The sequence below is a fragment of the Galeopterus variegatus genome, unplaced genomic scaffold, assembly GCF_000696425.1.
Source record: "Galeopterus variegatus unplaced genomic scaffold, G_variegatus-3.0.2 Scaffold343, whole genome shotgun sequence".
Classification (NCBI taxonomy): domain Eukaryota; kingdom Metazoa; phylum Chordata; class Mammalia; order Dermoptera; family Cynocephalidae; genus Galeopterus; species Galeopterus variegatus.
The window spans coordinates 100,141-124,710 of NW_007726454.1; the positions used below are offsets into that span (position 1 = coordinate 100,141).

General features: G+C 36.8%; 1 protein-coding gene across 1 annotated transcript in view; it reads right to left on the reverse strand.

Annotated features, from left to right (window-relative positions):
• The window catches only part of ADAMTS6 (ADAM metallopeptidase with thrombospondin type 1 motif, 6), a 292,310-nt gene that overhangs the window by 23,393 nt on the left and 244,347 nt on the right, over nt 1–24,570 (reverse strand). The window contains exons 21-23 of the mRNA XM_008567759.1: nt 23,173–23,302; nt 13,949–14,153; nt 4,252–4,428 (exon numbers count right to left, since the gene is read on the reverse strand). Coding sequence (XP_008565981.1) covers nt 4,252–4,428; nt 13,949–14,153; nt 23,173–23,302 — 512 coding nt within the window. The remainder of the gene's footprint in view (nt 1–4,251; nt 4,429–13,948; nt 14,154–23,172; nt 23,303–24,570) is intronic.

The following is a 24,570-nucleotide window of genomic DNA, read 5'->3' on the forward strand; positions in this document are numbered from 1 at the left end:
ACCCCTCAGTGTTGCCCCCGTACCGGACCGGGGACCGGCAACGGGATCGCAAGCCTCGGTGTTGCTCCCGCACCTCCCACGCCTCGCTCAGCCAGTGAGCGGGAGCCGGTCTGTATGTGGGATCCGAACCCTCGGACGGGAGCGCCGCCGCGCTTCCCAAGCGGCGCACTATCCAGTGCGCCACTGGGCCGGCCCCAGAAATGATTTGAACATTTAAAAATTTGTTGAGACTTGATTTGTGGTCTAACATGTGGTCTATCCTGGAGAATGATCCATTTGCTGATGAGAATGTGCATTCTGGAGTTGTTGGATGAACTGTTCTGTAAATGTTTTTAGGTCCACTTGGTCTCTAGTGCAGTTTAAATCCAATGTCTCTTTGTTGATTTTCTTACTGGATAATTGGCCCAATGCTGAGAGAGGGGTGTTGAAGTGTACAACTATTATTGTATTGGGATTTGTCTCTCTCTTTAGATCCATTAATATTTGCTTTATATATCTGGGTGCTCTGATGTTGTGTGAAGATGTACTTACAACTATTGTTTCCTTTTGTTGAATTGATCTTTTTATCATTATATAATGCCCTTCTTTGTCTCTTTATATAGTTTTTGATTTAAAGTCTATTTTATGTGATATAAGTATAGCCACTCCTACTCTTTTTTTGGTTTCCATTTGCATAGAATATCTTTTTCCATTCCTTAACTTTTAGTCTATGTGTGTCTTTACAAGTGAAGTGTTTCCTGAAGGCAGCATATAGTTGGGTCTTGTTTTTTAATCCATCCAGCCACTCAAACTTTTAAATGGGGAATTTATCTCATTTACATTCAAAGTTGTTATTGAAAGGTGTGGCCTTACTCTTGACATTTTGTTAATTGTATTATGGTTGTTCTGTATATCTTTTACTCCTTTCTTCCTCTTTTATTGTTTGCCTTTGCTGTTTGGTGGTTATCTGTAGTGATAAGAAATAATTTCTTCTTCTCCTTTGCATATTTTCTCTGCCAGGGAATTTTATTCTTTCATGTGTTTTTGTGATGGTAGTTATCATCCTTTTGCTTGCAGATATAGGACCTCCTTAAGGATTTCTTGTAGGGCTGGTCTAGTAGTGATAAATTCCCTCAACTGTTGTTTGTCTGGGAAAGACACTATTTCACTTTCATTTCTAAAGGATAGCTTCACCATGTACTATTCTTAACTGGCAGTTTTTTTCTTTTAGCACTTTGAATATATGGTCCCCTTGTCTCCTGGCCTGTAAGAATTTCACTTTCATTTCTAAAGGATAGCTTCACCATGTACTATTCTTAACTGGCAGTTTTTTTTCTTTTAGCACTTTGAATATATGGTCCCCTTGTCTCCTGGCCTGTAAGGTTTTTGCTGTTAAATCTGTTGTTTGTCTGATGAGGATTCCCTTATAGGTGACTTGATGCTTTTCTCTTGATGATTTTAGAATTTTCTTTTTCTTTGACTTTGGATAGCTTCACTACTATGTTCCTTGGGGTGGACCTGTTGGGGTTAAAGTTTGTCTGGGGATCTTTGAGCTTCATGGATCTGGAAGTCCATATTTCTCCCCAATCTTGGGAAGTTTTTAGCTATGATTTTCTTAAATAGATTTTCAATACTTCTTCCTTGTTCTTCCCTTTCTGCAACACCCATAAAGCACATGTTTGTATACTTAAGGTTTTCCCATAAATCTTGTAGGCTTTCTTAATTCTTTTTTATTCTTTTTTGTTTTGTTTTGTTTTGTCTGACTGGGTTATTTCAAAAGACCTGTCTTCAAGTTCAGGAATTCTTTCTTCTGCTTCATCTAACCTGTTCCTTAGGCTCTTGATTATATTTTTTATTACTTTTAATGAATTCTTCAGTTCCAAGATTTCTGTTTGGTTCTTTTTTTATGATATCTCCTGACTTTCTCATTCAGATCTTTGTTTTTCTGATTTTGTTGAACTGTCTATCTGCGTTTTCTTGCATCTCATTGAGTTTCCTTAAGGTTGTTATCTCAAATTCCTTTTCAGGCACCAGATGCACTGGTGCCTTCCTTCTGTGACTCCTCAGCTGATATGAGCGACCCTGGATGGTGTCACTGAGGTTGCAGTTGGGACTTCAGTATTCCAGGAAAGGTGCTGTGGCAATTAGCCATTCTTCCACTAAAGTGGGAAGAGTTGCATGGGAAATGGATGGAATTGTGGAGCCCTGGGAGAAGCACTGGGGCACTCTGCAGCTCCTCAGCTTGAGTGGCCAACCATGGAGGGGGGTTGTTGGAGCTGTGGTAGGAACCTTGTTTTCCTGGGAGAGGCACTGGGGTGTGGGTGAGATCTCTGGTCCTTAAGAGAGGCACTGGGGCATCTGAAGCTCTTCAGCTGAAGTGGGCAACCCTAGATGGGCTTGCTGGGGGTGTGGCCAGGATCTTGTGTCCTCAGGAAAGGTGCTGAGGCACTCTGCAGCTCCTTAGCTTGAGTGGGCAACCCTGGATTGGATAGCTGGGGCTACCTCCAGAACCTCAGACTCCTGAGAGAGATGCTGAGATGCTCTGTAGCTCTTCAGCCAGAGTGGGTGACTTTGGGCAGGTTCACTGGAACCATGGCAGACCTCTGAGCCCCTGGGAGAGGCATGCAGGTACTCCATTAAAAAGAGAAGGGCCACAGAAGTGGCAGAAGGCCCTGACTGGTCAGCTCTCAGGCTCTGGAGAGTATAAGCATTGGCTCCCTTTGTCTTGGAGATGGCCTCCCCACCATGCTGGACCACCTGTTCCTAGGGGTGCAGAGCACTCTATGGGTTCAGGTGCCAGAGTCACAGTGTAATGAGGAGGCTATTGGGCCCCAGGGCAGAATGCACTCTAGTGTTGGCCCCCTACCCCCAAATGGTGCCATGCTGCAGTAGCCTGGGTCCCAGGGGATGGAGGTGGGGGGGATCAGCATGATTCCCTCTCTGGAATAATGCAGTCACATGGGCTCCAAACAGCTTTCTATACCGGGTTCATGGCCTGCAAGGGCTGTGTGCTTTCTTGTAGCTAAGATTGCAGGCATCTGTGGTGGGAGTACAGACTGTTGGGGATTTTGTTTTATTTAACCTTTCCCTGCAATAAAGACTCTTCCGGCTCCAAGCCAATCCCAGTCAGGTATTTCACTTGTCTTTCTATGCTGCCATCCCAAGTTTCTGCGCCTCTCGGAGGCTTCCTTCCCATTTTCCTGAATTACAGTGTTTTCCCTATACACTCTATTCAATGTGTGATTATTTATTTGTTGTTTTGGATTTTCTCTGTGTCAGAAGTGAGAGCAGGGCACCTCTAGTCAGCCACCTTGAATCGTAACTTCATATTAATACTAGCATTATTTTTTAATGTAACTTAATAGGTATTTTCATTAACATTTAGAAGAATAATACTTCATTTTCCTTCTATACAAATGTACCAACTTTTAAAAAAAATTTAAATTAAAAAAAATTGACATAAAATTGCTATGTATGTATCATGTACAACATGTTTTGAAATATATGTACATTGTGGAATGACTAAATCTAGCTAATTAACATAAGCATTACCTCACATAGTTACCAATTTTGTGGTGAAAACCTATTTGTTTCTATAGGATTTAGGTGGCCTACAGCAAGACAACACAATTTAAAAGCAGATAAGAAAGAAGAAAGGAAAAACAGAAATTGGAACATAAAATGAAAATGAGTCTAATATAAAAATACATCCCAACAGCCCTATACACTTGCTTCCCAATTCATAGTGTCCATCAGTGAAAAATAAATCAATTAATGAATAAGTATTATTATTTCACAGACTGTCAATTGTATTACATTATCAAGCTAATTAAAACCCCCACACCCTTCCTGTGAGGTTAAGAGGAATTATCTCTACTTTGCAAGTGGAAAAATTAAGAAACTGCTGTTAATTGATTTGTGTTTGGATTAGCTGAGAGAGCTGGGAAATCAGAATCCAAAGTTTTGGTAGCTTTTTCAAATCTCTGGCCATTTAGGCTTTCTCTTTCAATTTTAACTTAAAATGGTAGGATCCAAATAGTAAGTAAAAGTGGGAAGTACAGTATGTAGGTGTGGGAGAAACATGATTAAGTGTGTGTGTGTCCATTGTGTGGCTGCTACAGTTTGTGTGTTGTTCACACTCACATCTCATACTTAGATTTCTATGTGATCATTGTAACTCATCTTTCAAGCCCTTATAATGACCCAGTCAGTAACCTCAGATGTGTGTCTCAAGTGCTACTTCAGCAAGAGCACACAGTCCAGCTGCCATACCTGGCCCCAATCTCCTGTCACCCAACGAGGAGGAGGGCAGCGGCCCAAACTGCAGCGGATGCGGACAGGAGGTTTGCTTTCTTCTGGACATTGCGCAGCTGGGAATGTTTTAGAAAGGTCACTGCTCTTGCACAGAACAATCCGATGCTTGAATCCTGGACCACATTTTGGAGTACACTGGAAATAAAACAAATACTAATGAATAACGATGGTCTATAGACAGAGGAAAATTTGAGGAAGGTCTTTCCTGAAGTAAATGTGTGTTTGGGTATACAATATACATAAACACTAAAATCTATCAGACATAAAATTCCTTTAAAGTTTTTAAGGAGAAGTACTTTTATCTCTTCCCTAAGGTCTTTAAGAGCGAAATCCAATGTTTGCTTTCTTTGGCTAACTTATTTTCTTCCTTTATTGGCGAGTGGATTATTTCTCTATTCCTCCCTCTTCTTGGCCTCATTGAGCTGTGATAAGATTCTGCTAATTTTTGGAATGTGGAATCCTTGGTTTCCTACTTGCTGGGTGCAGTCTTCTAAAAAAGTTTTATATTATTAGAAGACCATAATAACTTGTCTCTGTGAAGCAAGTTAGGGGTTGATTTAGATCAACTATTCTTATAGTATGGTAACTAAGAATACATGGTCACAAGTGAAGGTATATTACACAGAAAAATTCTGAACTTTCCCTGTCCATCAGTTACAAACTTAATGAATTTGACTGTTCTTTAGAACTGGGTCTGTCTGTTCTTCACAGTGAAGAAACAGATTTCTTCCTGTATCACAAATCCTATTATTTACCTCATCTCCAGGTGTTTCTAGAAGTTACCTACTTAACATGGTGGCTGACTGAAGTCCTCCAAGCTTTCTTCCCTGCATGTCTGGACCTTTCATTAAAATCTGTATTTCCTCTCAGACAAGTGAGGGGCTTACCCACAGCATTGTATGTATTCAAAAAACATTTCCAGATCTCCTATAGGAACTACACTAGCTGGGGGGATATAAAAATGAATGAGACAGTCTCTACTCTCAAGGAGCTACAAGTCTTATTTAGGAGATAGACATGTGAACACAAGGTTAATGTTAAGTACCATAAAAATTGATGTACAATATATAAATTCTTGTGCTCCTAATCACCACTGGCCTCTTTTAAATTATTTATTTACATGTCTTATCATCTCTACCAGGCTATAAGCTCCTTAAAATTACACCATTTCTGTTTCATCCTTTTTACACACACACACACACACACACACACACACACACACACACACACACACACACACTTACCCCTGACCCCCAGGATCCAGCTGAAGGCTTTGAGTAAGCACTCAGTAAATATATGCTGTCCTTAATCAGGAAAGATGATGGTTTTGATTTACCATTATCAATATACTAGCTGTGGAATTGGGATGTTTTAGTGACCACTGTACACACCCCTGAGTGGGGTTGCTAGGGGCAATCCTTGAGCATAGTATATGTCATAGAAAGAGAAAAAATATTAATATTTTTTTCAGGTAAAAATTAAGAATCCCCCGTAAACTCTTTAGCACAATAAATGTAAGGACAGAATACATTTCCCCCAACTTAGAAAACGTTTCATTAGGATGAATTTTAAAGAAGGATAATATATAGATCTTTCCAATATGTCTCCAGAAGAGGCTTTAGGTAGGGAGTTATGATAAAGAGAAAAATTTCTGATCTCTGTTTTTCCTTTTCACAGCCAGTCAGCATTCTTACATCCTGCTGCTGCCTAACTCTGCCCATGTAATCAATCACTAAGTCTTATTAATCCAACTCCTAAATTTCTCTCACATCTGTTGATTTCCTTCTATCTCCATTGCCACTAACTGTACTTCAAACAAACATCATTTCCCACATGAAATTTTGCAACGTCTTTGTTGCTTTTGCCTCACTCCAATCCACCCTCTAAACTTTAGTCAGAGGGATTTTTCTAAAGTACAAATCCAATTATATTATCTTTTGATTAAAAAATAATCCTTCAATGGCTCACTATTGCCTTCAAGATAAAAATTCAAACTCTCCAAATATGCTTACTACATCATGATAGTAATGTCCTCCTTACCCCTTCAGATTCATCCCTCCATATCCCAGCCATATTAAATAATATGCAGTATTCCGCAGTGCTAACCCAGTGCCAGGCACAAAGCTAGTATTGTTGCTGCTGCTGCAGCAGCTACTATGACTACTACTACTACGAGCAGCTATCATTTAATAAACACTGTACATACCAAGTGTTGTGCTACGTGCTACAATTTAGAAAACTCCTGTGAGCCGGTGATTATTATTCTGTTTTTAAAATAAGGAAATAAACTTAGAGTGATTGGTAGAAAATAGCAGAGATATTAAATGGCAGCATCATTCTAATGCTAACAGCTAAAAGTTTCCTGGCTGTTAGGTACTATACTATGTACTTTGCATATATTGTCTAATTTAATCCTCACAAAAACTCTATCATTTTATATTTCAAGAAACCAAAACATGCAATATTTTCTGCAGAATGAATAAAGCCCTGATCTGAGTATCTTAAGCATGCCCTACCTGTATCTAGTTTATTTCCATCTCTTGAACTTGCTCCACTTATACTAGTCTTCTTGCCTTCACACCAAGTCTCCTTCATTGTCCGAGCCAAAACCTTGGAGGATTTCTGACACTCTCTTAATGCTTAATATTATCATTGGTAATAATAACACCACTACCTTAACATTCCATCAGAGTGTCATAATTCACAAAATACTTTCAAATACATTATTAAATAATTATTTGAGAATTATTACAGATGAGGAAAGCTTGAGTGATTTAATCAAGAATAAACAGATGGTAAATGGTAGAGCTATAACTGAATCCTAGGCCTTCTGACCCATACTTTGGGATCTACTCATTATCCCTTTCTCTGTTATTACTATAGCCACAGGCTGCTGTTAGTACTGGCAGAAACAAATTCATGAGAACACATGATTAAAATGGTTGTCCCTCATATCTGCAGGGGACTGGCTCCAGAATCCCCATGGATACCAAAATCCATAAATGTTCACGTCCCTGATATAAAATGGCGTAGCATTTGTATATAACCTACACAAATCCTCCTGTGTATTTTTTTTTTTCATTACACAATATAAACTTTTGTGGCCATTTACCAATTTTTCTCTAAACACTTCCCTGTATACTTTAAATCATCTCTACATTACTTATAATACCTAATACACTGTAAATGCTATGTAAATTGTTATACTGTATTTTAAATTTTGTGTTACTTTTTATTGTTGTATTTTTTACTGATTTTTTAAAAATATTTTGAACCTGCAGTTGGTTAAATTTGCAAATGTGGAACCCACAGATACAGAGGGCCATGTATTAATTATTAATTATTATAAAAAATAAATTGAAATAAACTGAGGTGAAGTACTAGAGGACAGAAGGCCACTTCATATTTTAAGGAGATAGGCAGAAACACATAGGATGTATAGGAAAGTCAGTTTTTGTGTTCTGAGGATGTGGTTAGTTTTCTAACTTGGGAGTGCCACTCCCCTAGCTCCTTCACATTTTCAAATCATGTGTATGTATATTTAATGCAGGGACATATGTCTCTTTTTTATTCTAATGGTTTTTTCCAGTAGCAAGAAGCTTCTGTTATTATTTTAAGAATGTAGTAATATCTAGCTGCCTTTCTCAAGAGCACATATGCCAAAGTCCTGCTTGCAGTTCGAAGAGGCAGACATGCAAAGAAAGACAATTCACTCATCTGTGTCTGAGAAGTCCCTTGGAGACCAAAAACAAAACAAGTAGGACTGATAATAAGAAGAGAAAGCAGCACTAATATTTATTAAGTGTCAGGCAGTATCTAAGTCCTCTGCAAATCTAAGTCCTCTTCATGTAATAATTTACCTAATCCTCACAGAAACCCCATGAACTAAGTACTACTATCCTGCCCATTTTACAGGTAAGGAAACTGAAGCACTGAGAAGTACAGATAAATCCAGATGGCAGTTTCCCACTAGAATAAAGCTCTGAAAGAGAAATGTAAAGAGACACAAACCCTCTGTAGAACAATGTACAGCAATGTGTAAAGCCATACATACAATGACATCTTCTACTTAGACATCATTTTAGAAAATTACACCCCAAAATCCACACAATAAGCCAAGGATATTCTATCCTATAGCAGTAGTAGAGATAATCAACTGGATTTTCAAAACTACATGTTTGCCATATTCCTAATCCATGAATACATTGGGCCTGAGCCCTGCAGATCTAGCCACAGATATGAGTATTACACATCTATAGGTAGAATCTCAACTCTAGTCTCTGCAAATATTGTCCTTCATAAGGGTAATTATAGAATTAAATGTTTAAAAATGGTTCCTAAAAAATAATAAAGATGCAGGAATGCCCCCTAGACATGGTTCACTCTATGCAGAATTCTATCTGCAAAACCTTCTGGCCTTACATCAGAGATGTTCAAGCAGAGACGTCCTCTGCTTTTATTTTTTCTTCTTCCTTCTGCTTTCTTTAGCCTAAATTCCACTGTTGCCTCTCTTTACCCTCCTGATAAGTGTTTTTCACCTGACCACCTCAGTTTTATTTAGCTATCTAAAAATGTAAGAAATTCTAGAAAAATGAGAGGTAGCCATGGCTACATGATTAATAGGCATTAACTCAATCATGAATGCTTCAGAGCATTCTCCAGAGATAATCATTGATCTATACCAATGTAAAGGGTATGTTTTTGCATGCTTTTTGAGTATGTAGTAAAATCCATTACTAATAATTAGAAATCTGAATACTGCTTCAGTAATAAAAATTTATTTCTTAGATTAAAGAATAGTTATAAATATCAAAATCCGTCCCATTCTTTCTCATAATAAACCATTAAGTAGCTGGGTGGAATATATTATCTCAACAAACAACCCATTCTTTTTTTTTTTTTTTTTTTTTTTTTTAAAGATGACCGGTAAGGGGATCTTAACCCTTGACTTGGTGTTGTCAGCACCACGCTCACCCAGTGAGCAAACCGGCCATCCCTATATGGGATCCGAACCCATGGCCTTGGTGTTATCAGCACCGCACTCTACCGAGTGAGCCACGGGCCGGCCCCCAGCAACCCATTCTTTAATAAAACTATTTCTCATTATTTCAGGTAAGTAGCTATTTTTTCCTCTTTTATTCATATAATTGGAATCTCACGATCATTTAAAATCTGACCAGATCATCTGTTTTTTGTTTTCATCTCAGTGGTATACAGTAGGTGATTTTTATAAGAGATGCATTTATGCTTTAGCTTAATGTTCTGCGAGAAAGAAAAAGCAAAAGTATATTTTGTAGGAAAAAGTTTTTAAACCATATCAGGGAAAACAGTTTGGCCTTCACTTGTAAAGGACAGAAACATTAACATTTTGGGTTATACTGAGTTCTGTCTAGAGAGGTGGGTTTAATTTAATTTAGGTTTAACTTAATCATAGGACCAGACCAGAACCTAGGAGTATGCAAAGTGATGTCACAATTGTCTTTTAAACAAGACACATTCCCCTCCCCCATCCTTCTTAAGTAATGCTACCAAAAAGCAAGTCCTATACAATCAGTGGAGCACGATGCCAGTTATCCACTTGTCCAAAAGTAAGTACATAAGAAGCAGACATTTTTCAATGGGTACTCTGTAGGAGTCAAAGAAACCATTCTGATACATCAAAAGAATAAGTTAGGACTGCTGGAGTCCATCCACAGTATGCAGCAATGCTTTCAAGATCTACTTGCCAAGTGAGGGCAAGTACAGAAAACCATTTAAAGTCCAATATAGCATGGTTGATCCCAAGAGTAAGGACAGATTATAGAAAAGGGAAAACTGTGGCCTCATTTGTTTCACAAAAGGCTGCTGATGAGCTATTTTCCACCATGGTAATTTAGTTTTTGGGTTTTTTTCTTCTGCCATAAGCACTGGGTGGGTTTAACCAGTGGGGGAAATGATTGCTGGCTTTACAACAATAGACATTTTATATTAGAGTAGCCAGCAAAGAAAAGGAAAGGGTCAAAAAGGGTAAATTCCTCTTGCTACAACATTTTTTCTACAGTTGAACCTCACCCTTGTGATTAGCAGAGCTCAAACAGCTGATAGTTGCAAGTGGGGAGGGAGCAGAAAGTAAGGGAAGCTTTTACGGGTGTGTCGAAAGAAAATCGTGTGAAATATTTGCAAAAGGTTAAATGAAAGAGATTGAACATTGCCTGCTCTTTTGCTGGGACCTCCTCTTTTCATTAGTGGGAGGTGTTCCATTCCTCTGGGAAGAATAGGCTCCTTGTTCTCACTTTGTTCTCCATAGCTACTCAGACATTTATTTCATTTAATGCTATTTATTCTTATTTATCTTAAAGCCATCTACGGAAGAGGTGAGCTGTCTGGTAAAGTAAGGAAATGGAAGCATGAGAGTGCAACACCCCCTATGGAAAATAAACAAGAGAGACTGCATGAAGCCTCTTGAACAAAAGATGATGATGTTGGTAAAGATGATGTTCAACTAGAATCGTTGATTCAGTAACAGAAGCATTTCTTGACCTATGCTTACCCCAGAATAGTTTTTCTGGGTCATCTGTGGAGACACAGTAGCAGCTACCAATGCTTTATCTGACTACTTAGTCCCAACATGGACACTCCACTCTCTCAGCTCTACTTCCTTCCCCTAAGCTTTGACTCAGTTATTTTAAAGAAGATAGAAGAAATGTGATTAAAAGTGCCCTCAGCTTATACGAAAATACTTCAAAAAGTTTGTGGAAAAACTGAATTAAAATACAACATGAATTCCTCCATGAACTTTTTGAAGATCCGTCATATGTATTTCTTCAGGCCGCCCACAGGAATGCCTAAGAGCTTCTTACAGTCATTTGAGTGAGTCACTTCAAAGACTGGATAGATAAGAGTCAAAAAAATACTAAGTACAACCTATGTGACGTTGAATTCAGAAGAAAATCTTAAAATAGTATTTGGAATGGAAGCATATCAGGAATATACATAAGCAATTTCTCAAGGTGATAATATTTGGTTGTTTTATTTTAAAACAAAAATACAATGATACAGAAAAGTGTACGTCATGACACCAATGTGAAATGAGTCTGTATATGCGGAAGTTTTGGTATTTTAGTGGTTGGCAGAAATTTCTTCTAGTTTCTTCTTATGAAGGATGGCATGGTACAGAGTTCTGTATTCAAGGCTTTCTATTACCTATCACTACTTTATTCAACCTTATCTTCCATTTATTCTCTTTAAAAATCCTTATCTGGGGCCGGCCCGGTGGCGTACTGCTATAGTGCACCGCTTGGGAAGCGCGGTGGCGCTCCCGCCGAGGGTTCGGATCCCACATGCAGACCGGTTCGCTCACTGGCTGAGCGAGGGGCGGGAGCAACACCGAGGGTTGCGATCCCGTGGCCGGTCCCTGGTCCAGTACGGGCGCGACACTGAGGGTTGCGATCCGTTGCCGGTCACAAAAAAAGACAAAAAGGAAAAAAAAAAATCCTTATCTGCCACCTTACTTTCATCACACAATCTTTGTGTTCCTGTTCAGTTGTTTCTCTTACCGGGAATACCTTCGCCAGCTTCCCTATTCTCTTCCCTACCTCACATTCTATATCCCTCAACATTCAGTTCAACTCCCATCAACTAAAAAGCCTTCTGGTCCTATTCTAGTCTACTATGGTCTTTTCAGCTCTGAATTTCTACATTAGTTATACATTTATACCTCACAATCCACCATTTTACTAAACACTGTCTTGTATTATTCTCAAGTTGTTTCATGGATATTTATTTTCTCAAGCTTACAGGATTCTTTTGTATTCTCCATAGTACCTAACCAGTGTTTTAGTAAGCACTCAGTTGTACTTACTGATTTGAGCTGAAACGCTAAAGCTGTTGTAGTCAATCATCAGGTCTCCCATTATGATTTTCCAATAACAAGTGTGTTGTCATTATCAATGATTATTTATGGATTTCTATAAGGATCCTGGGCACTAAAATGTATACAACTCTGCAGAATGTCTATTCTTTATCAATGGATTTTACCTGTCAAATGAATTTAGGAGTTAATGCACCGGCTGTTAGGGAACAGAAGAGTCCATACTGTTTCCTGTAACCACCAACTAAATAATACTAAGAATATCTCTACATTTGACTGAAACTACAAATAAGAGTTAGGTAGGCAGAATGTAATTACTGAAGCTTGGGTATGGCCAGGAAATTTAGGAGAACACTCCCAATTCCTGCCAAAGATTCCATGGATAAACACTATTGGTCAGAATTTCTACTTCCATGTACCATCTTCAACACAGTCCCTCTTTTAGCCCTGTACCTCCAGCAAAATCAGGCCACTCAAAGATTCACAGCGGAAACAGTTATATCCAGAGGTTTCTAAAGAACGTTTTAATTTTTTGTTTGTTTTTTGACAAACTTATGAAGTCTATAGGAAATACCAAAAGAAAGTACCACCCTGTTTCCGGCAGGATATGTTAGAATAGTCTGAAATGCATGCTGTTTTGCTAACTTGAAAGAATTATCTCTGTATAGCCAAGTACCCATTACAGTACTAATGGACAATACAGAAAGATTCAGCTCTTTTGTGGGAAATGTGGAGAATGGTATAGTGTGTCTCATCCATACTGAAGAGTCAGAAATTAACTACCTCTTACCTCATTTTTCATAAAATCACTTTTCTAAGTGCCTCTGGATTATATTAGGCTATTTTGTACAAATGTATGCCAGAAAAAGATTACCCTAGTCACTTCTTCCTCACTGACCATGTAAGTGAAGTAAGTTCTGAATTTGACTTTTTGGTATGTTATAACCCTCAGCTCCATGTTTCTTCCCCAGATGCAACAAAAGCAATTCAAATACATAGATATAGTTATATCACAAGTGATAAATGAATTGGTAAAGATTCATATCTAAAGTTATGTAATTGGGCTGTTACATTACTTGTAGAAAAAGATATAAAAATTTTGTGCCTTCTGACTGAGATCCTAGAAAAGGTCACTCAAGGTCTTCAGTAAGTTTTGGGGTAAGTAAGGTTCTTGACTCTCCTTTCGAACTTCAATATTTAATAACATATCTTTATTTATTTATTTATTTATTTATTTTTTTTCTTTTTTCCGTGTCCGGCAACGGATCGCAACCCTCAGTGTTGCCCCCGCACCGGACCGGGACCAGCAACGGGATCGCAACCCTCGGCGTTGCCCCCGCGCCTCGCTCAGCCAGTGAGCGGGAACCGGTCTGTATGTGGGATCCGAACCCTCGGCGGGAGCGTCTCCGCACTTCCCAAGCGGCGCACTAGCGCAGTGCGCCACCGGGCCGGCCCTAATAACATATCTTTTTAATAACATATCTTTTATTCTGAGCTTCTGATGCTGCTCAATGGTAAGAAGGAGGAAAAACCAGTTATATGAGTACTCACTATAATGTTATTTCAAATTTACTTTAGATATATTTTTAATTACATTGATGACTAGATTTCATTGTTTTCCTTGACCCCCAAAAAACTCTTACTTCCTGACAGGCAGCAATAAAATATAACATGGCCAAATTCACTGCTATGCAGTCCTTACTTGTTGAGTTCTAAGACATTCACATGCTCAGGTGTCCTTAATATTAAATGCTTTGGTATTGATAGTTAAGACATCTCAAAACATACAGCCTCAGATTTCCTTACTTCAGACCAGTCCAAAGCCACCCACTGAGGTGGACATGACTGGTTGTTGCAGGACTCTTTTTCGATAGGCCGTTGTGTTAAACAACCACTGTAGTCCAGTGTCTCTTCCTCTGAAGGCCCAATCTTCCTGATGCAGAGCACTGCCCTAGTGCGCATTCCACCATCACAAGTCTTGCTGCACTCCAACCAATCCCCAATGAACCACCTGCAGCAAGAAGTGGAAGAAACACAGAAGAGCATTCCCTTAGTGCATCCAGAGATTTTCAGCTGTGTGAGGGCACTTTCATCAATGGACTACATCTTTTTCCTAGAATAGCTGACACTTCAATGTTGGCTGATATGACAAATGGCATGTGGAAGAGCTGTTAAGGAAAAGATCGTTCACTGTCAGTTGCTTCTAAAATGTAGTGCATTTGCTTTGTAGCAGGCAGAACCCAGGTTCAAACAAGCAATGTGCGATGTATTTTTAAACTTTTTTGATTTTCTCCTTTTTAAAAATTAATTTCTAAAATGAGGATAACAATTAGCAATATCATAAGATTGTCAAGAGGATTAAATAAGGTAATATATATATAAAGCTCCCACTGGTGTGCCAGGAATGTTTAACCACTGGCTTTCCGTGGGGAGAGGTTATTCTGATTTATGGCATTTGCCAATTTTTGCACTGTAAAAACAATTTTAAGCTACCAGCTTGACATACAAAACATGAACAAGGAAGATATGCTAATAACAGGGTCCCAAGAACCAATACTAGTAGGCTTCAGCACACCACTGAATGCTTCTAACATAGTGTCTGGCATATAACAAAGAAGAAACAGCAGATATTCTTCTTATTATTATTACATTGAAGCAGGTACACCCATAATTTAGGATTTTATGCTAAAACCACCCTAAATTGGAAATTTGTTTTCCAACTCCCAGAAATGAACTTGTGTGAAGGAAGAAGGCCTTTATTGTCCTTACAAGGGACAGAGAAGGCCCAGGTACCCATCCTTAGGACATGGAAATCTTGGAACACCTTCAGCAGGAGTAGAGCCCTGCACCAGCTCTGTGAAAATATGGAAATCCCTTGTTTAGACACTTTGCTTCTAAAAATAGCTTCTACACAGCTAATGTGGGAAGAAACTCAATGTCTTAAAGTGAATACATCTCACATTTGAAGGTATATCACTCCTTTCCTCTAAAGCCATCAATGAACATTCATATATAAAATTTCAGGATTTTTTTGGGTAGTACTTCTACAAGACTCACTCTCCTCTCCTAGACACATTAATTGGTCCAAGAGATGTGAATCATGATCCAAATCAGGCCAATGAGAATTCTGCTTTAGAATTTTTATATCATGACTAGAACAAAAGGACCCTTTCCTTTTTGGTCACAAAGGTGTATAAGGATATGAGTCTACAGTTGCTGGTGTCCATGTCCTCTGTCAAATGGAACTAGCTGATTTAAAAGAATGCAGAGGAGCTAGAAAGTACTTGATGGTGTTTGGGTTCTTGATTCTAGCCATTCCTCAAACTAGGTCAACCCTCGCACTTCCCTCAGCTTTGTTACATAAACCGTATGTGTAGAAGCTAGCTCAGGGTGAAGTATTGTTATTTGCAACCAGAGTTCTGACTGATACATTATTGTATTTAATTTAATAAATATTTGTTGGATGCCTACTACTATGTTCAAGGCTTTGTTTTATAGAAGAAGAAAGTAAGATCCAGTGTTAGGAAAACAGTTCTCCAAAATCATGAGAAGAGAAATGATTAAACCAGGACTAGATCTCCCATCAGTTGCTATTTCAACTGAATTTCATTTTTAACATTGCTGAATAGTAGAATCTTTAACAAGCATGGGTTCTTAAGACATTTTTTTCAATCCATGATTATAAATTATGCAACTATCCTCAATAGACATGTTCATACTCTTGGATGGGAGATTACTCAGAAAGAAGAATGTGAGAAGTTTAAGAACAAATTTTTTACTATTTCTATGAGCATAGCTCCACTGTGCCAATTTTGAATACATACTCTAATTTAGTGAAGTTAGAGTACTAGTATCCTAAATTTGAGCCTGCATTTAGCCATCTAAGACACAATGTCCTTTGTTCACTATTATTTGTATTATGGAGGAAAACCAGCATTTAGAAATATCATAACCAGTTTTTCAAACTTAAAATATATTTTGTCAAAATTTCTACCTAAAATTAATTTAAAGAGTGTTCATTTAATCCTGAACTTAAAAAATCTTACATTAACTTATTTTTTTTCTGTTAAGTCATTTTCCAAAGGAGATTTAAAGTGATTTTCATATTCCTTCCTTTCTTTTTTCCACAGATGAACATGAGCCCAAATTGTTAGTACCATTTTTGGTAAGGAGGAAAATGTGTACTGAGAATAATAACTTGCATGCCAGCCATAGTGAAACTGTGATTCAATTCGTAACAGTGATTTCATCACCAAGATTAGGGGATAAAACAGAAATGTGTATAACTCAGCCACAAAAAGTTCAGTCATACCACCTCCAGCCATGATCTCATTAGGTTTCATAATGTAAGAGGGATGGAGGCCCTCAAATTAAACACAGGTGCCCAGAGTAACAGCCGTGACTCAGGCAGTGCTGGTGTTCTTTGCTGCAAAGGGTCAGGGCCACTTCTGTCTTTTTATTCTTTGTCCCCTCTTTCATTGCCAACCATCTCTCCTCAGAAACTTAGCCTAGATGTACTACTCTAGGCTTCAACTTGGAATGTATGGAAGTAAAAGTACTAATCACCCTCCCAATTTCCTTTCTGACTTGAACTCTGATTTCAGGCTTCACACTCAGTCCCTGTTGCTTCTTTATTGCTCATCATATCATCCCTTTCTATGTCTCTCTGAAGGATGAAATCACACCCCAGTTATTTAAATAGTTTTGCAATTTTACCACTGCATCAGCTGGTCTACGTTTCTTCATTCTCCTGTCTAGTTTAAGACATACTCTTTCCTTCATCTTCATTCTGCACGTAGATGACCATCTGATGACATTCTCCCTATTTCTCTGTCTTTTTTTTCCTCCTCTAGATCTGGTGGTAAAAATATGAACATAGAAATCCTCTCTGGTAATATTAATTGCTGAATTGTTTTGGCCTGAACAATCCCAGGGCTGTTTCTTTCTGAGCTCTTCCCAACACCCAGTGATCAAATTGTCTTTATTCTCACAAATGCCTTCATATACACCAGACGCTAACAATTAGTGGGATTCATGTTTGAGTGTCTGAAATAAGAGTGGCTTGCTGCAGCCTGTGTAATCTGATCTAGTCTCAATCTCATTACAAACAATAATATTATTTGGAGGAGGAAATAAGAGAGACACTATAAAAAATTTTGCCCCAACCTTGGTTAACCTGAATATTTTTAAAGGAAAAACCCATCATAAAACCAGAATACTATTTTTCCTTTTTTTTAATTGACACATTGTAATTATACATACCTATGGGGTACAATCTGATGTTTCAATACATATATATATATATGTTGTATAGTAATCAGATTAGGATTGTTAATGTATCAATCACCTCATGCATTTATCATTTCTTTGTGGTGAAAATATTCAAAAGCCTCTCCTCTAGCTATTAAGTAATATACAAAACTTAACTGTTAACCAGTCACCCCACTGTTCAGTAAAACACCAGAATTTATTCCTCCTATCTAACTGAATTTTGTACCCATTGGCCAACTTCTCCCTGTTTCTCCCCTTCCACTCATTTTTGCTTTTTAATTTTAAGAAAAATGGTAAAGCATATGAAAATAAACTGATATTGAATATTTGGATTAAGAGAAAGAGAAAGAGATTTCCCAGCCTTTGCCCCAGAGTCAAGAGTCTAGTTATTAACCCTCTTTATACATACAACATAGCAAAATTTTTTTTAAATCTTTAGAAATTGACAATAACATCTTTAATCAAAGAGAGATTCAACTACATAACCTGTTGTCTACTTTAAAAGATACTAAAACTTTCCCTAGGTTTAAAATAATTTTTAGAAAAATTTTCAGAACAAAAAGCTGATGGGAGAGGGGGAAGAGGGGAGAGAGGAATTGCTAAAGGGCCACCAAAAATCTATTACATTGTATAATGTTGAATATACTAATTATCCTGATTTGAGCATCACATATTGCACACAGGTATTGATATTCAACTCTGTACCCCACGATATGTACAATCAACTATGTTTCAATAAAAAAAAGAAGACCAAAAAGTTGGTTTAAAAAAAGAAAATTTTCATTTCTCAATTTCACTAATTGGAAAGCGAAACTAATATTAAGCACAATTTTCTATACCCTAAACATTCCACAGTCAAAGTTAACCTAAATTTTTAAAAATCAATGTAATAAACATCCCTGAAGTTGCAACAGTTGAGAATGTGTCAATGAAAGCAAGCAAAATTACATGTATTAAAGTGCCACAAGGCATTTGATTTGTAACTTACAAAATTAGTGATGTCTGGTATAATGGGAAAAACATCACCAGGGATTAGCACACCCTCATCTGTAAAATGATGAGTCTGCCCAGATGATTTCTATGATTCTTACCAGGTCTTAAATTTTGGAGTTTTATAGAGGACTGATGAATCTTTTTCTAAACTTAAAATAACAGATTATAGTTGTCCATGGGTGAGGTCCAATGACTCAAAATAATTGTTAAACATTATACCATAAATGATGCCATTAAATACACCCTAGCCCCTGGATGGAAATTAACCTCTTTTCACTTCCTTTAGCACTTTTTGCTTACAACTCTCTACTGGACTTTATCACATTTTGTGTCGTACTATAGTTATTTTTGTATGTATTTGTCCAAGTAGATTATCTTTAGGAAAAGGAACCATTTCTCCCAAGTACAGCACCTTCCACACTGCAGTTGATTCATGAATGTTTTTTAATTCTCAGTCACAGTATTATTGCAATATACAGTTCTCTGTTATTTTCCCCTCTCTGATTTTCACAAATTTAAAAACCACAGTACCATACAGGAATAATATTTAGTATTCAAAGATCTTTCACATGAGGTCATAGGTAGAAATATCCTTGCTATTAAAAGATAGCAATGGTGGGCCGGCCCAGTGGCGCACTGGAGAGTGCGCCGCTTGAGAGCACGGCGGCGCTCCCGTCGAGGGTTCGGATCCCATGTGGAGACCGGTTCCCGCTCACTGGCTGAGCGCAGTGCGGGCGCGACACCGAGGGTTGCGATCCCGTTACCGGTCAGTAAAAAAAAGACAAAAAGGAAAAAATAAATAAATAAATAATAAAAAGGGGGAAAAAAAGATAGCAATGGTAAAAACTGAAGTCTTGGCCTTTCTCTTCGGATTCTAACTCAGCATTACAGCCTTTTCTTATGGTGGGGCATGAACTTCCTATCAGTCATATCCTTTAATATTAACTCCTCCTTTTCTTTTTTTTCTCCAGTTATTTAAGCTTATTTTATGAATCCCACTACTTTCACTTGTCACTTCTCCACCTTGACTACTGTACTCTTTCTCATAGAAGAGCTGCTCCTATGAGCACACTAACTTTCCCCAGCAAGGACTCCTCTGGACCTTCAAAGTTTTCCAAATAAACATTATTATTGTTTTTCACCAATGCACTTTTGTCTTTTCTTCCTAGTCCCCTGTCATTTTCTTTACACAAAGACAAATCTTACTGTCCTCTATTTTTCTATTCTGTACTTACAAATTCTCTCAAGATAACTAAAGTCATTTAAAATATTTCATTATACTTTCTGATAAAAAGTAACATTTAGGATTTTAAATTAATGGTATTGGGAAAACAATATATTTGAAAATAAATATAGTTCCCCTCCTCAAATCTGGCAAATATATTTCAGATAAAATTTACATTGAAAAAAAAAACTTTGAAAGTATAATCTTAGAGTGAGTAAAACCTTTCTAAACATTAAACCAATGAAATAAAAGTTTGATAGTTTTCTTAAATAATATTTTTTATATTTTATAAGTAAAAATAGATCAAAACACCATAAATAATATGGAAGACATATGGCAAAGTATGAAAAATATTTGGAACACAGGTAAAGTAAGAGTTCATATAAATTCATAACAAAATGATAAACACTTCAAAAGAAAAATGGGACAGGCTATGAAGATGAATAGCAAAAACAATAGTATAAATAGCCACCGAATGTAATTTTTAAGTGTTCTGCCTCATCAGCAATCCAAGAAATGCAAAATAAAATAGCAATTAGATATCAGGGCTTTTTCCCATAAAATAATCAAAGATTGTTTTAAAAATAATAATACCTAATGTTGTTTAGTTAAGGGAAACGACATTCTTCGATATTGTTAGTGGGAAAGATTTGTACAATCTTTTCGGAAAGCAATTTGACAATATGTCTCAAAGACTAAAATGTGCTTCTATTTGAACCAGAAATTCTATTCCTGTTTATTTAGCATAAGGGCATAATTATGAAGAGCAAATTTTTAGTAGCAAAAATGGTTAATACTGTGGTATCACAGGGGATCAAAAGCTAGAATATAGCCAAAATTGTTCAACAACTTAAATAATCAATGACCTATCTAGTAAATGTTGTTGAAGATATTTAATGTTCAAAATATGTTGAGAACTGAGTAAAAAAGCATCATAAGTAGTATACAGGTTGAGTATCCCTTATCTGAAATGTATACATCAAAATATTAACAGTGATATTACAGGTATTTCTTATTTTTGTCTTTTTGCTTATCTGCCTATCACATCATCATGTGAAAAAAATCTACCTCCTTCCACATTCATTTAAAATCTATTAAATTAAATAGTTTTTCTGGTTTTTTACTCTATAATATCAATATCTACTAGGAATCTCAGGCAGCTCCAACTTATGATGGTTCAATTTATGATATTTCAACCTTATGATGGTGCAAAAGCAATATGCATTCAGTAGAAATTTTGAATTTTGATCTTTTCCTAGGCTAGCGATATGCCATATGATACTCTCTTACAATGCTAGGCAGTGACAGTGAGCCAGAGCTCTCAGTCAGCCACAGGATCATGAGGATAAACTGATACTCTACAGCGTAATGAGTTGCTAGATAATTTTGCCCAACTTAAGGTAGGCTAGACGAAGCTATGATGTTCAGTATGTTAAGTGTATTAAATGTATTTCTGACATGATATTTTCAACTTACAATGGGTTTATCAGGGTGTAACCAAAGTAAGTTGAGGAGCTTATATGATAACCATTCTGAAGAATTAAGATTTCCTTTTTCCTAGTCTGAATTCAAAGGAATAAAGAAGAAATTTAAAAGGAACTAAGAAAAAATGGACTAATATGAGTAATATTTTAAATATGTACATATGTCTTTCTAAAAAAGAAAATTGTCAGACTAAATTTTCTCTTTCCATATTCTTTTTATCTCTGTCGTTTGAATTCTGTCCCCCTCCCCCTCCAAATTTAAATAGAACTTTATTTCAAAACTACAAAAGGAAAGGAGATAGAAAACAATTTTAATAAAGTATGTTAATATGTCAATTATCCTTAAACTGTTTAAAAAAAAAAACAACCTTTAGATGTAATACTCCAACCCAGAATATATGGGATAGAATGTCTGATGACTGAAATTTCTAAGGACATTGGACATTTAAGCATTTAAGTTTAAACAAAAAAGCTTAGGCCAAAATAGAACAGGTGTGACCAGGCCCACCCAGATGCCTGAAATGGCTGATCAAATGCCAAACATAATACTTAAAATCCTGAATGTCAGAGAATTAACTTGATGCATTAAGACTCACAATTACATGAAAATATGCTGAAGTTACTGGAGACATGGCAAGGGACAAAATTAGCCCGTGAATTTTGAGCATTACTTTTTTTTACATAGTTTTTCAGTTTCTCTTGAGATAAATTTATAAAAATAATTGGCAGAAAAGAGGAAAATAACAAAAAATTAAATAACTTGTCTTTGTAGTACATATGATAGGTCACATTTCCATACTTTCCCATGTCTGGATTCTAAGGAATTAATTACATGGTTATTACATTTTGAAAAGAACAGACATAAAATTACAAAAGTCTTAGAATAAAAACTTCTATTACTCCAGATTCCTTGTACTCCCTATTTGGTAGCCACTATCCTAAACCTTTCCGAGGGACTATCTATCTGCCTTTAAGATTCAAGCGTTCAGGCAGACCCTGACTTTGGATAAGGTATTACTGTTTTGGAACAAATATTAAGAAATGTGCCTTGCTAAACCATATTAGGAACCTGGATTCTTTATCCATTGTAAGTTCCAGGTTTTTGTGACTACACTGTGGTCATTTTTAGAAAGGTGATTACCTCATTATAAAGCTTTCCTCTCCAGTTCTAGAGAGCTTGAGACATATAAATTTATTTGCTTTTTTCTTTTTTTCTTTATCAATTTCATGTTGGGATAACTAGCTAAGCAGGGGGATAACGGCTAATCTGATTTCTCAAACAAGAATGAAATGCCATTCACACGTTTTGTCTTGCAGTTGTCAGCAAAATCCCTACAAAGATCAGTGTTATCATCACAATTCAGCATTCTTGTCTTTTTTCACATCATCACTGCCTTTTGCTCAATCAAGAAATCTTTCTGTTCTTACAGATTATAAAGTGTGGCTCACCGACAGCAGGACTAATTTTAAAGCCATCATTATGATGAATGGGCTCTCCGTTGTGTTTCCTTTATAGTGAACTGTAATTGCTACATTAATCAACAGAAAGAGACTGAAGTATACCTCTATGTCTGTGCCCAACACTCAGAAGATGGAATGACAGAACTTAAAACTGGGTCAGCAAATTAAAGCACTTATATTCCATTCCAGAATATTTCCAAACCATTCAAAAAGTTTTTAGAACTTTAGGATAAATATCCAGAAAAGACAGGAATGCAAACAAATCACTGCATTTTATTAATTGCAAGATGAATCCTAATTTCAGAGAGATGTTAAATGTGAAAAGATACGTGTCTTAGAGCTGAAATATGATAATTTCCAGCACTTTGCCAGGACCAAATCCACTGAAGTTTCTGCTCTTAAGGAGATTGTAATTGAAACCTATGGATAAATAGAAATCTTTGCTCAGTGAAAAGGACATCAAAATTCCGCCCTCTGTGAGGTTTTCTCTCCTTTTCTCAGCCTGATTTATTTGTGTCATGTTTCCAAATATGAATACATGATGTTTTTCTCTTTGAACCTGAAGAAAATAATTCTCACTTTTTTCTCTTACTTACTCAGGTGGGCAGGGCTCAGTGTTGCAGGCTCTTTGATTTTCAGGTGGCTTACTGTCAGGGTCACAGTAATTGTTCTGGACAATGGAGTTGTCATCCAACCTTTTACAGACCACCTCCTGTCTTTGAACACCTTGAGAAAAGGAGGACATCATTAATTGAAGAGTAGTTTACCTTCCAATAAGTTAGGTTTGTGCAGCTTTCTTCCGTGGGGAATCGGCCTCACTGGATCGCTGCTCTTAGTTGTTCCAGACACACTTGACTGCTTCTCTATAAAGGAGAAAAATCCTGGTCATTACACTAAAATTTTAGGCAAAATTATTATTCTCATATTTAGAAATATAACTGTTTCAAGTACAGAAAAGAAACTATTCGTAGTTTTAAACAATTAGTATTCCCCCATTTGTATAGTCTTCTTCATGCTTTCCTTTAAAAAACAAACAAAAACCAGGCTTTAATATCCCAAAATGTCACCAGATAAAATGTATGAACATACATTTCAATGCAAAACAATCACTATATATTTATCTAAAAATAAAACAATAGGGACAAAGTTACTTTTTGATATTTTGTAGGACAAACCCCATCAATTAGGAGCACATCACACCCACACATTTCATTTTTTCCCCATTATATATTTATATCTCTAAAGGCCCATAAAGTTGAGAATTTAAAGACTACAGTAGGCCTCTTTTGGACAGTGACCAACTAGTCTATTTGCTCTAACAGGGATGGTCCCCTGTAGATTATACTATTGTCAAAGACATACATACATAGTTCATTCAAATATTAACTTACAAAATACTTATCCCATTCTTAAAAATTAGTCTATGTAACCTATTTACCACAGCTAAAAAAATTCTCATTATAAAATCTGTAAAATTCTATATATATGTTTATTATCTATTCGCAAATATATCAACCGCAACTTGCTCACATTTCACAAAATACAAAGACACACACAAACACACACCATTATTTGTAAACATCCCTGGTGAATAGACTTTATGCATACTCATTTTCTCTTTAGTGTAAAGGAGTCAAAAGAAGCAAAGACAGGCATATCAAGACATCAAGAAGAAACAAGTCAAACTACAAGGCAATGCTAAATGTTTCAGATCATATAGAGGTAACAAGCCAATCCTGGAAATGAAAATAAAAGCACAAACTAAGATATCCCCCCACTCACCCAGCCCATCCCTGTAAACTTTCTGGGTAGGCTAAATTACCCAGAAAGAGTGGTAAAAGCAGCATTAGCAGTATCCAGGAAACCACAGCTTCATACCTACCTAATCCCACACAATCCTAAAGTTTTCTTTTCTTTCTTTCTTTTTTTGGTTGTTTTAAAGCAATAGAAACCTAAAAAAAGAGTTTGATCACAAATTAGGAGAACCCATGTAA